This window comes from Alosa sapidissima, chromosome 16, assembly GCF_018492685.1.
Source record: "Alosa sapidissima isolate fAloSap1 chromosome 16, fAloSap1.pri, whole genome shotgun sequence".
In the NCBI taxonomy this organism is placed as follows: Eukaryota; Metazoa; Chordata; class Actinopteri; order Clupeiformes; family Clupeidae; genus Alosa; species Alosa sapidissima.
The window spans coordinates 3,308,898-3,321,710 of NC_055972.1; the positions used below are offsets into that span (position 1 = coordinate 3,308,898).

General features: G+C 45.3%; 1 protein-coding gene across 1 annotated transcript in view; it reads right to left on the reverse strand.

Annotated features, from left to right (window-relative positions):
* Positions 1-29: 29 nt before the first annotated feature.
* Positions 30-12,813, reverse strand: part of gbf1 (golgi brefeldin A resistant guanine nucleotide exchange factor 1) — a 103,713-nt gene continuing 90,929 nt past the window's right edge. The window contains 8 exon segments of the mRNA XM_042066150.1: positions 30-2,363; positions 2,365-2,401; positions 3,637-3,762; positions 3,951-4,128; positions 4,597-4,710; positions 5,830-5,931; positions 6,210-6,340; positions 9,582-9,732. Of these exon segments, the coding sequence (XP_041922084.1) occupies positions 2,153-2,363; positions 2,365-2,401; positions 3,637-3,762; positions 3,951-4,128; positions 4,597-4,710; positions 5,830-5,931; positions 6,210-6,340; positions 9,582-9,732 (1,050 nt within the window). The 3' untranslated portion in view covers positions 30-2,152.

Sequence of the window (12,813 nt, forward strand, 5' to 3'; positions counted from 1 at the left end):
GCAGTAGAATGAACCAGGCATCAGAAACACATGTTTACCTTGTATTTATTACATAATAAAAAGTACATGGCCATTTATTTATATATACACAATATTTCCAGCTCAAAATTAGTTCCTGATTTCAGCTAAGAATGCAGTAGAACATACAGAACTGAGCTCACACAGAGGGAACCGTCAGAACTGAGGAGGAGAACCACAGGACCGCGGTTCTGCCCCTTCTCCTCCGGGCCCTGGGCTCCGTTAGAACTGAGGAGAGACCCAGAGGAACTGAGGAGGAGAACCACAGGACCGCGGTTCTGCCCCTCCGGCCTTGTGCTCCCTGTGTGGATCCCATAAGCAGCCCCCCTCTGTTGGTGTGTGTGAGTGTGTGTGAGAGACAGAGAGAGAGGAGGGCCATCACCTTCATAGTGTTAAGCTGTGTGTGTGTGTGTGTGTGTGTGTGTGCTGGGGAGATGGCTGCCGTACTGCTGTAAGGCTACAGGTGAGTGGAGTCCTGTTGGCTCTGACCACATTGAGGGAGACTCTCTGGGCAGCTCTGGAGGTTCTGACTCTAACTGGTCTCCTAACAGAGTTTCCTTTCTAATATAGCGATTCCCACTGACCGCCACCAGTCACCTTACAAACGCGGCTCTCCCCAGCGGGTGAGGTGGTGGGGAGGTTTGTGGTCCACAGGGAGGTGGGGGGGAGGTTTGTGGTGCACAGGGAGGTGGGGGGGAGGTTTGTGGTGCACAGGGAGGTTTGGGGTACCAGACAGCTCTCTTCCCAAGTGCTCTTGCACTGCACACTAGATAGGATCCCTCTCAAACAATGTGTGACCGTTACTTCACTGGCAAAACACTAGGACTGGACCCTCTAGCTGAGCGGCCATTAGTGATGCTGTGAGGACAGGAGCCGCCGTGTCCAGTGCCGATGGCTGGGGAAGACCGAGAGTCCTCACTCTCCTCCGGCGTTTAAAGTGACCGGGCTCAGAGCTCACGCACCAGATGGGTACCATGGCAGACCGCATCACATCCACATGCCATACAAACACTCCTATTGCACACAACGCAACACATCCACATGCCATACCGTCACTCCTACCACACGTAACACAACTGCTTTTAAATAATCTCTTTAAGACGTGAAAATCATTTCAAAATAAAATGACAATAATAAAATTAAAAAACCCTGACTCTGGAATTCAAAGGCTAGATCTGCTATTAGCGATACCTCCTCTTCTACCCCATAACCCCTCCCATCGTGACTACCCACTCCCCCTAGTGGAGGAATGTTCTAGAACGCCGCTGCATCATAATAGAAGCTCCATGGTCTGGACTCATGGGTGGAGACACAAGCAGCCTGAAGGTGCTGTAGCCTCTGATCGGGAGCATGGGGGCCTGCTCTACCCAGACAGGTGGACCCATCAGCAGGTCAGATCTACGGGTCACGTCCAGGAAGATGTCCCCAACTCAGCCGTGGAATAATAATTAACTCTTTGGATTTCCCTGAAGGATTTCATGTGGTAGCCCCCCCCCATTTTATATTAAAAAATAGAATGATCTGTGTGTGTGTGTGTGTGTGAGATAGAGAGTTTCCTCGGACTCCTGTCCATTTTAGCTGATGGGGCGCCCCCTGCTGTTCAGACTCCAGCTCAACGTGGACACCTGCGCTGGCGAGCAGCTCCCTGCACGTGGAGCTCAGGGGCAGTCGGTTGGTCAGTCGGTTAGATAGATAGATGAGGATGCAAACAGTGGGTTCTGTGTGCTCTCGGGCCTAGTGTAGACCGCTGCGGCCCTCCAGCCTCTAGCTCAGTAGAGTAATCTTAGTAATAATAATTAGAATAATAAATATCTCAGTTTGAGAGGGTGGCTCCAACACAGGAGGACGCAGTCTGACTATAGCTACACGTGACAACGCTACAGAACTGCTGCTGTTGTAAAAATAAATGTGTGTGTGTGTGTAGGCCACCATTTTTACTGTTGTGTGTGTATGTGTGTGTGTGTGTGTGTGTGTGTGTATGCTTTGTACATGGTGACCATGCTGCCAGTTATGCTTCATTCTTTGTCACAGGCCCTTGGTGAAGTCATTTCCTTCTGAGTGATTATGTCATTTCCTGTCCAGCACTAATGGTATGGGTTAAAAGGGGGTGGAGGAGTTGGGGGTGCGGGGGGTATTACTTGACCTCGGTGGGGTCGGCGGGGTCAGATGCTCGCTGAGTGGAAAGAAGGGGAACAGGGGAGGTGGCCTCGATGAGGGCGGGATTTAAGATGATTGGCAGGGACATGGGCGGCACGCCGACCTGTAGGGGCGAGGCCAGAGGCTGCAGGATGAGCGGTGATTGGCTGAGAGACGGGGGCGACTCTGGAGGGGACATCTTCACTGGGCGGGGTGGAGGGGGGCACTGGGGACGATCTGTCCGTACCTGAGGACAACACAGAAGATCAGGATTAAACACAGAAGATCAGGATTAAACACTAAGCAAGATCAGGATTAAACACAGAAGATCAGGATTAAACACTAAGCAAGATCAGGATTAAACACTAAGCAAGATCAGGATTAAACACAGAAGATCAGGATTAAACACTAAGCAAGATCAGGATTAAACACAGAAGATCAGGATTAAACACTAAACAAGATCAGGATTAAACACAGAAGATCAGGATTAAACACTAAACAAGACCAGGATTAAACACAGAAGATCAGGATTAAACAGGATTGTCTTAAAAACAAAGTTATCTCACGTGTAGGATTCTGTCATATATCTTACAGGTGGAGCTCCGCCTCTACTAACATTTTGGATCTCGAATGTGCTTTAATAGTGCTGTGCGTGCAAATATCCCACTATGGACGTGCATACCATACAACAACTGATGACAATTGATTTTATAGGTTAGACACAAAAAATGACCGCAGTGTAGATTACACTATCGCTCATAAATGTGGAAGTAAAATAAATGTTGTTTTTTTAATATAGGCAGTCTTGTGCGTCTCCACGTTTCACGATTGGCCAAAGTCATACCAACACCGAGAACGCGCACAGATCTGAGCTGAAAGCCTAGTTTGACTAATATATCACATAACTGCTATCGTAGTATCACTTAACGTATACCCCTGAGTCAAGGCTTTGTCAAGCCTCGATATGTCTAAATAGCCTAGATATGTCTAACGTGCTTCGTACTATACCCCACAAGATTAAACACTAAGATTAGTATTAAACACAGAAGATGAGGACTAAACACTGAAGATCAGGATTAAACACTAAGATCAGGATTAAACACAGAAGATCAGGATTAAACACTAAGCACACAGAAGATCAGGATTAAAGACTAAGATCAGGATTAAACACTAAGATCAGGATTAAAGACTAAGATTAGGATTAAACACTAAGATCAGGATTAAACACTAAGGACACAGAAGATCAGGATTAAACACTAAGATCAGGATTAAACACTAGATCAGGATTAAACACTAGATCAGGATTAAACACTAAGATCAGGATTAAACACTAAGCAAGGCTAAGCAAACACCAATAATCCCTGTAGAGAAGCATCATTCATTCCTGCTGCTGGTTTACGGTTGCTTTAGCTATGACAGCCTGTGATAACAAGAGATATGAAAAGCTTATTTGCCAAACAGGCAAATAACTGCAGTCCTCACCATTGGCACTAGGTGGGGCTGTGTTGTCCTGGGGGGAGGCTGGCCGGCTTGGGGCTTTGGGCTCAGTGGGGGGAGGGGAAGGGGCTGGAGGCTGAGGGGGCTCTACAGGCACGCTGGGCACAGGCTCTGCTCACACACACACACACACACACACACACACACACACACACACACACACACAACATTTGATCACAATTCAGCAAGGGATAATAATGCAGATAAAATAAACTCGAACTTGTACAGTATGTGCATGTGTATATGAATCAGACTTCACACACTCAGTGTGTGTGTGTGTGTGTGTGTGTGTGTCTTACCGGGCATGACAGCCTGCTTGAAAAGCTCCTCTCTGAGGTGTGGCAAGAAGCAGTCGATGCGCTCCCAGGTGATTTCCCAGAGTGCCGAGTAGCCGGTGCGAGAATCGGAGCTCAGGAAGATGCCTGCTGTGTCCATTACCAGCAGCATGTTCTTCAGAGATTCAGGGATCGCCTCCAGCTACACAACAACAACAATAACAACAACTACAGTCAACACAACAACAACACCTACAGTCAACACGACAACAACAACAACCACAGTCAACACGACAACAATAACAACAACCACAGTCAACACAACAACCACCACAGTCAACACAACGACAATAACAACTACGGTCAACACAAGGACAAAAACAACAACTATGGTCAAGACAACAACAATAACAACTAAGTCAACACAACAACAATAACAACAACTACAGTCAACACAACAACAACAACAACTAAGTCAACACAACAACAATAACAACAACTACAGTCAACACAACACATCAACCCAGCACCATGTTCTTCAGAGACTCCAGCTCCAACACGACACAACTACAGGCAATATAAAACCACACACACACACACACACACACACACACACACTAATCAATCCAATCCTTCAGCTTGTGTGTGTGTGTGTGTGTGTGTTTCTCACCAGCAGGTCACTGGAGCCGGCGTGCATGTACTTGTCCATGAAGTCCAGGATGGTGAGCCACAAAGCAGCAAAGGTGGGCAGGGAGAGCAGAGGAGACAAATGCTGCAGGAAGACCTGAGGATGCGCACACACACATGCACACACACACACACACACGCACACACATATACACACACGCACGCATCCACGCACACACACACACACACACACACACATACACACACACGCACACATACACACACACACACACACACACGCACACACATATACACACACGCACGCATCCACGCACACACACACACACACACATACACACACACGCACGCACACACATACACACACACGCACGCACACGCACACACGCACACACACACACACACACACGCACGCACACGCACACACGCACACATTAGGAACCCAAGACAGACATTATGTGTGTTATATGTGGTACCCATCCAACTACAAACCAACAATATCACTTTCTGTAATATTCCAAATACCCCAGATATCACCATTATAGATGAATACTAAGAATGTGACTATTGTTGAAATAGGATGTTCTTTTGATTTGCACATGGACACTTGTTTTAACTCCAAGCTGTTGAAATATCAGCCACTTGCTGACAACATCACAAATATGGGGTTTCAAGGCAAAATTATCATTCTTGTTTTTGGGAGTCTTGGGCATGTGCACAAACTTGTCTTACACGGACTGCAACTGTGTGGACTAAGCAAGCCAATTGCAAAAAAACTTGCAAAGTACTGCTCCATTTCTGCAATAATAGGTAGTTTATCCATCTGGAAGCGACGATGCCATGTTTACCCATAATCATGCAGTTCAGAATGAAAATAGCACAATGCATTCTGTGTTTGATCAGACCTGCCTTAGTGTGTAACATACTTCCTTCAATGTATGGAACTGTGAATCTTCCCCTGTGTTAAGGTCCAAATAAAAGCATTAAAATGTGTGTGTGTGTGTGTGAGTGAGTGAGAAAGAGACCGAGAGAGAGAGAGTGAGTGTGTGTGTGTGTGTGAGAAAGAGAGAGAGAGAGAGAGAGAGAGTGTGTGAGAGAGAATGGGAGAGTGAGTGATTGAGTGAGAAAGAGAGGGAAAAAGAGAATGTGTGTGTGTGTGAGAAAGAGAGAGTGTGTGTGTGTGTGTGTGTGTGAGAGTGAGTGAGTGAGTGAGAGAGAGAGTGTGTGTGTGTGTGTGTGTGTGAGAGTGTGTGTGTACCTTTGAGAGTAGCGTGCATGCCCTCATGCGTGTCTCCTCCATGCCCCCTACGTCAGCAGGACTGATGTTATCCAGCAGCTTGGTCAAAAGGGGAAACAGCACCTGCAAACACACACACACACAAATGAGAGGGTGTTTGAAGGGTATGTATCTCACCTGAGGTAGTAATCCTAGTCTGTGTTATGCAGCATTAAGTGTGTATTACGCGTATCCTACAGTGAGTTTGTGTGTGTGTGTGTGTGTGTGTATGTGTGTGTGTGTGTGTGTGTGTGTGTGTGTGTGTGTGTGTGTGTGTGTGTGTGTGTGATGTATGCGTGCGTCATGTATGTGTGTGTGTGTGTGTGTATGTGTGTATGTGTGTGTGTGTGTGTGTGTTTCACCTTGTTAAAGCAGGACTCCCACTCAGCAGCATCTAGTGTCTGCAGATCGTGCACCAACAGCGCCCTCTGCAGGTAGGTCAGGGCCTGCATGCGCACCTGCCGCCTCGCATCAACACACAGCCACGCCATACCTGAGGGGAGAGAAAGTCAATGAGTGTGTGTGTGTGTGTGTGTGTGTGTGTGTGTGTGTGTGTGTGTGTGTGTGTGTGTGTGTGTGTGTATATATGTGTGTATGTGTGTGTGTGTGTGTGTGTGTGTGTGTGTGTGTGTGTGTGTGTATGTGTGTTTGAGAGTGAGAGTGTGCCTGCCCTCCTTCATGCATGCCTGTGCATATTAATTTGAGTGTGTGTGTGTTTGTCTGTGCTTTGGAATGTTCATGGTTGTGTATGCATGTGTGTGAGTGTGTGCCAGAGGTGGCCTCAAGTCAAAGTATAGATGCGCCTTGTCAAATATTACTCCAATACAAGTATAGACGCGCCTTGTCAAATATTACTCCAATACAAGTATAGACGCGCCTTGTCAAATATTACTCCAATACAAGTATAGACGCGCCTTGTCAAATATTACTCCAATACAAGTATAGACGCGCCTTGTCAAATATTACTCCAATACAAGTATAGATGAATATTACTCCAATACAAATATAGATGCGCCTTGTCAAATATTACTCCAATACAAGGGAAAGTTGCTATGTCGAAATTTTACTTGAGATGAAGTACAGAAATACTTGCTTAAGTATTTTGTTCATTTAATGTGTTGTAATGTAATGTTTATTGTGTCAACAATAGCATGTACATCCTTTGGTTGGTCATAAGGGCTTGAAGAGACATTTACTTTCTTGCATCCAGCATAAATATTTTGCTTACTTTCGTAATTTTGCAACTATGCAATTATTGCAATGATGCAATAATTCTTCACTTTAAATTGTTATTCATTCTCTGTTCAAAAATCTAAAACATTTTCACCACTGAATACAAAACAGTATAACTGAATTATGAGTAGTTTATTTACCATTTAATGATGTCAAAATCTAGCTAGATGTATATGGTGAATGACAGGTGATCTGTAATTTCATTCCACATTCACCATGATCACGGAGAATGTTCTGATGAGGAATCTGCTGTCACTATCATTACCACAGCCAAGTTCAAATTGAACTATTGAAAAAATGGGTCTATTGCATTATCGCATTTAAATAATCACTTCAAATGTGCTTACGAGTAACGAGTACATCAACGAGAACATCTTTTTCAGCATTCATGCCTCTCTCCGAGAGTGAAGTGTCCAGACTCCTGACATGCAGCCGTCCTACCACATGCTCGCTGGACCCTATACCTACGAGCCTACTTCAGTCCATCAGCCCGACCATCGCTCCAGCTATCACACATGTGATCAATGCCTCGCTAACCTCCGGCACATTTCCAACAGCGTTCAAAATGGCCCGGGTAACACCATTACTTAAGAAAGCTTCTCTCAACCCTGCTCAAGTCGAGAACTACCGCCCTGTCTCACTACTGCCTTTCCTATCCAAAGGCATTGAACGAGCAGTCTCCAAACAGGTCTCTGACTTCCTTTCACAGAACAACCTTCTGGATCCAAATCAGTCTGGGTTCAAAAGCGGCCACTCTACCGAAACGGCTCTGCTGTCTGTAACAGAAGCCTTAAAAGAAGCCAGGGCGACCGCTCGGTCATCAGTACTCATTCTGCTTGACTTATCGGCTGCCTTTGACACGGTTAATCACCATATCCTTCTCTCTATACTCGCTGACATGGGAATCTCCGGTTCTGCTCTCTCCTGGTTTGAATCCTACCTCACAGGACGCTCGTTTAACGTATCATGGCTTGGTCAGCTATCCGCACCTCACCATCTCACCACAGGGGTCCCCCAGGGCTCAGTGCTGGGCCCCCTCCTCTTTGCTATCTACACCACCTCCTTGGGACAGATTATCCGTTCGCACGGCTTCTCATACCACTGCTATGCAGACGACACACAGCTCTATCTGTCCTTTCCACCTGACGACCCCCTGGTTTCAGCACGGATCTCGGATTGCCTTTCAGACATAGCTACATGGATGAAGGCACACCACCTCCAGCTGAACCTCTCAAAGACTGAACTGCTGGTCATCCCAGCTAAACCTACCATACACCACGACATCAACATCAAATTTGACTCCCTGTCTGTTTCACCGACCAGGACTGCAAGAAATCTAGGAGTTGTTCTTGACAACCAACTAAACTTCTCAGATCATGTTGCCTCAGTCGCCCGGTCATGCCGTTTTGCACTCTACAACATACGGAAAATCAGGACTTACTTGACTGAAGATGCTACCCAACTTCTGGTTCAGGCAATAGTCATCTCACGACTCGACTACTGCAATGCCCTCCTGACAGGTCTCCCAGCCTGCGCAGTGAAACCACTTCAGATGATCCAGAACGCGGCGGCGCGCCTGGTCTACAACCAACCCAAAAGGGCACATGTTACCCCGCTGCTCATCCAGCTACACTGGCTACCTATGGCGGCCCGCATCAAATTCAAGTCTCTAACGCTTGCCTACAAAGTAGTCTCCGGTTCTGCTCCCACCTACTTGAATGCCCTCATACAGACTTACACTACCTCCAGACCGCTGCGCTCCTCTGACGAACGACGTCTAGCTCTACCACCGGTACGCTCAAGCCAATCCAAACTTTTCTCATCTGTTGTTCCTCGTTGGTGGAACACACTGCCAGTTCCTACAAGGGCAGGGACATCCTTTTCCACTTTCAAAAAACTCCTGAAGACCCAGCTCTTTAGAGAACATCTACTCTCATAGCAACACTTACAACAAGTCTTACTGATCCTAGCACTCACCAGCCGTTTTAAACTGACAAGTAACTGTTAAAAACAGCACTCACCGACGCACTTATTCTTACTGTACTCTAATGTTTTTTTTAAACTGTCCTAAAATTGTGAGAATTGTTCTAAAAACTTACTGTTTACCATGTTGTTAGTCGCTTTGGTTAAAAAGCGTCAGCCAAATGTAATGTAATGTAATGTAATGTAATGTAATGAGTACTACATGCTCATATTTCAATTGTAGTGGAGTCAAAAGTACAGTATTTGCCTTTCAAATGTAATGGAGTAAAAGTCACAAGTTTCTAAAAATATTAATACTCATGTAAAGTACAGATACTCGTAAATCACCCTGAAGTAATCAAGTCATTGTAGTTACTGTCCACCCCTGGTGTGTGCATATATGTGCCTGTGAGTGTGTGCCCATGAGTGTGTGTTTGTATTGTGTCTGTATGTGTGCATGGGTGGGTATAGGCATATGTGTGTATTATGTGTCTATCTGTCTGCATAAGTGTGTGTGTGTGTGTGTGTGTGTGTCCCACCTTGCAACAGAGGACACCAGCAGCTGCTCCAGAGTGTGTGGGAGTCTGCCTCGATCTTCCTGCCGGCTGCCTCCAGGTGGCGCTGTTCCTCGGCCCAGGAGCTGTAGATGCTGGCAGCGCGCGTGTGCAGTGTGTGCATCAGGTCCAGCAGCTGCAGTGGGCACATTAAAGCTCACGTTAGCATTCAAGGCAGAAAGCCTTAACACACACACACACACACACACACACACACACACACACACACACACACACACACACACACACACACACACACACACACACACACACACACACACACACACACAGAGAGCAGCTGCATCACACACATTAGTAGGGGTGTCACGATTTCGATTTTATATCGAAATCTATCGAAATTACATCTCAATCTCGAACTTCGTACTCAAAAGTAGAATCGACGATGTAGCCACACCACCAATGTCACGTCCAGCATGTACGCCAAGACGCACACACACACACGTACGTGCTGAACTGCGGCGTCAACTCCTCTAGTTTTAGGCTGCAGCCAGTTAAAATATACACATCAACCTACCGAAATCAGCCAGTTATAATATACACATCAACCTACCGCAATCAAATCAGTTAAAATATACACATCAACCATCATAGTCCCCCTTGCTACTCTGAAATCACCGGTGTGGAAGTATTTTGTCGTTCATTCACGTTAATTAACACTAACTTAGCCTACTCAACTTAGCAAGTGAACAGATGATCTAGTTACAGTCCAAAATTACTTTAAGGCTTAAAATGCATATTGATAAGTACATATTCCGTGAACACTAACCTTGGGTCTCTTCGGAATGTGCTGAAACAATCAAATTATCATTCTGTGTTGTTTCATTTCACTACAGTATGTTCACGTCTCTGTTTAGCCTAATGTTTGTTCAGTTTACATTACAACCTCGCGGTTTAAAAAGCGGTTTCAAAATAAAAGCCCCCTAAAACAGAAAAGGCCAAAAAAGTCAATAACATATAAGGAATGCATTAATAGTAATATTAAAAAAAAGATTGAAAATCGTGACTTTAAAATCGAAAATTAAATTGAATCGAGGATTTGGAGAATCGTGACACCCATACACATTAGCACTAACGTTAGCATTCAAAGCAGAGAGCCTTAACACACACACACACACACACACACAAACACACACACACAGAGCAGCAGCTGAACCGCACAGTAGGGCTAATGTTAGTGAGAAAGTGAGGAACATATTTTTATATATTGCATAAACTCTACCGCTAAATACATTGTAATGTCATTAAGCTGTGTGTGAAAAAGTGAGAAACATTGCATAAACTCTACCGCTAAATACATTGTAATGTCATTAAGCTGACTGCTACTTAGCAATTAGCATTGGTATAACAAAAAAGACTTATGTTGACTTGTTGTATTGTTACGTGATAGATGCAGGTGTGCAAGTTTATAAGTCTATAATGCTACTCTCATGCTAGCACGCTAAAATGCAGACATGCTTTGAAGGAACCATATGTAAGATTGTGGCCAAAATTGGTACTGCAATCACTTTCAAATTACTGTAGAGCGGTGTATCCCCTCCCTCTCTCCCCTGACTCGAGGTTGCCAACCCAGAGGCCGAAACACTACTGACTTCGTGATTAGTAGATAGGTGGAGGGTGGCGCATCAGGCCAAAACACAACATGACATGACAAAACACAACATCAACATCAGTTGAGGGCTGAAACTTCACTTTTTAAATGACAATATCCTGGCTGGACTACTGTTGTCAGTGATATAAGTATTTGAAATGAACATGATTTCTTAATGTCTAATGACATACCAGGGCCATTTTATGATTAATTGAAATGCATTTCTTACATACGGTTCCTTTAACATGGTGATGAGACGGAGCGGGGGGAGGGGAGAAGGGGCTGAGAGAGAATATGCAGGGGAACCTTTAAGGATGCACTCTAGTTGCAGGGGAACCTTTAAGGATGCACTCTAGTTGCAGGGGAACCTTTAAGGATGCACTCTAGTTGCAGGGGAACATTTAAGGATGCACTCTAGTTGTAAGGGAACCTTTAAGGATGCACTCTAGTTGCAGGGGAACATTTAAGGATGCACTCTAGTTGTAAGGGAACCTTTAAGGATGCACTCTAGTTGTAAGGGAACCTTTAAGGATGCACTCTAGTTGTAAGGGAACCTTTAAGGATGCACTCTAGTTGCAGGCTAGCCTGGTATAACCACATCCATTCACTTTGGGAATGTTTGTATAGATTGTTTCAAGACCCTGCATCCAAATCGGTTTAGACTTCAGGTTAAGCTAACTGAACCTAGCCTGGAAAACCTAGTCTGGTCACTCACCATTGGGATTCCTTTCCAAAACTCATCACAACAGGCGCTAACTTTGAAATCATTGGTCCAGCCTAACCAATCACATTATTCAGGGATTCATAATGTTACTTCCTACTTTGCCTAAACATTACAAACTGACACTTAAACAGCATTGGCAGTCAGGAAACAATGAATGCCCCCTGCCTTTGACGTAAATAAATGTACACATTCTTCCGACTGCAATTTTTGATGCTTGCAGGCATTGCTACCACCACTACTACCACTACTACCACTACTACCGAATTGGAAACTACAGCGTCATCTCCTCACGTTGCTGATTGGGCAGGTAATCTGCCAACCGATGGAAACGTTAGTGAACTTGGTGTTCCAGACTAGTATGTCCCGGTCGGCCAAGCGGTGGAAACGTTAGTGAACTTGGTGTTCCAGACTAGTGTCTCCATGGCCAGGCTAAACTGGCATCAATTGGCATCAATTTGGATTCTACTTCCTACTTCACCACTAAGGTGCAAGCTGATAATATTGGCCTGCTCCTGAGTCCCGTTGGCAGTCAGAACACCTTGTCTTTGCCTCCATAACATGTAAACACAGTAAATGTCCACATTCCTCTTGCTCTGACTTCAATTCTTTGATTTTGCTGCCGCTGTTGTCATGCCTGTCACCCTCTGAGTAGCTCCACCACTTGTGCCATGGTTGGAACTTCATTTGGAAACACATCATCACACTTAGCCACTCCCACTGGTCATTGATTGGTTCAGTTTAAAGGATTGGCTGAGTGGACCTGTATGGTAGGGAGTGCACAAACCTCCGACCTCTGAGATCTGGGCCAAGTATGCACCCTGAAGGTTTCAGCCTTTTTCTTAATAATGTTGTTCAAGTTAAACTGAGGTGGGTTCAATGGCAGC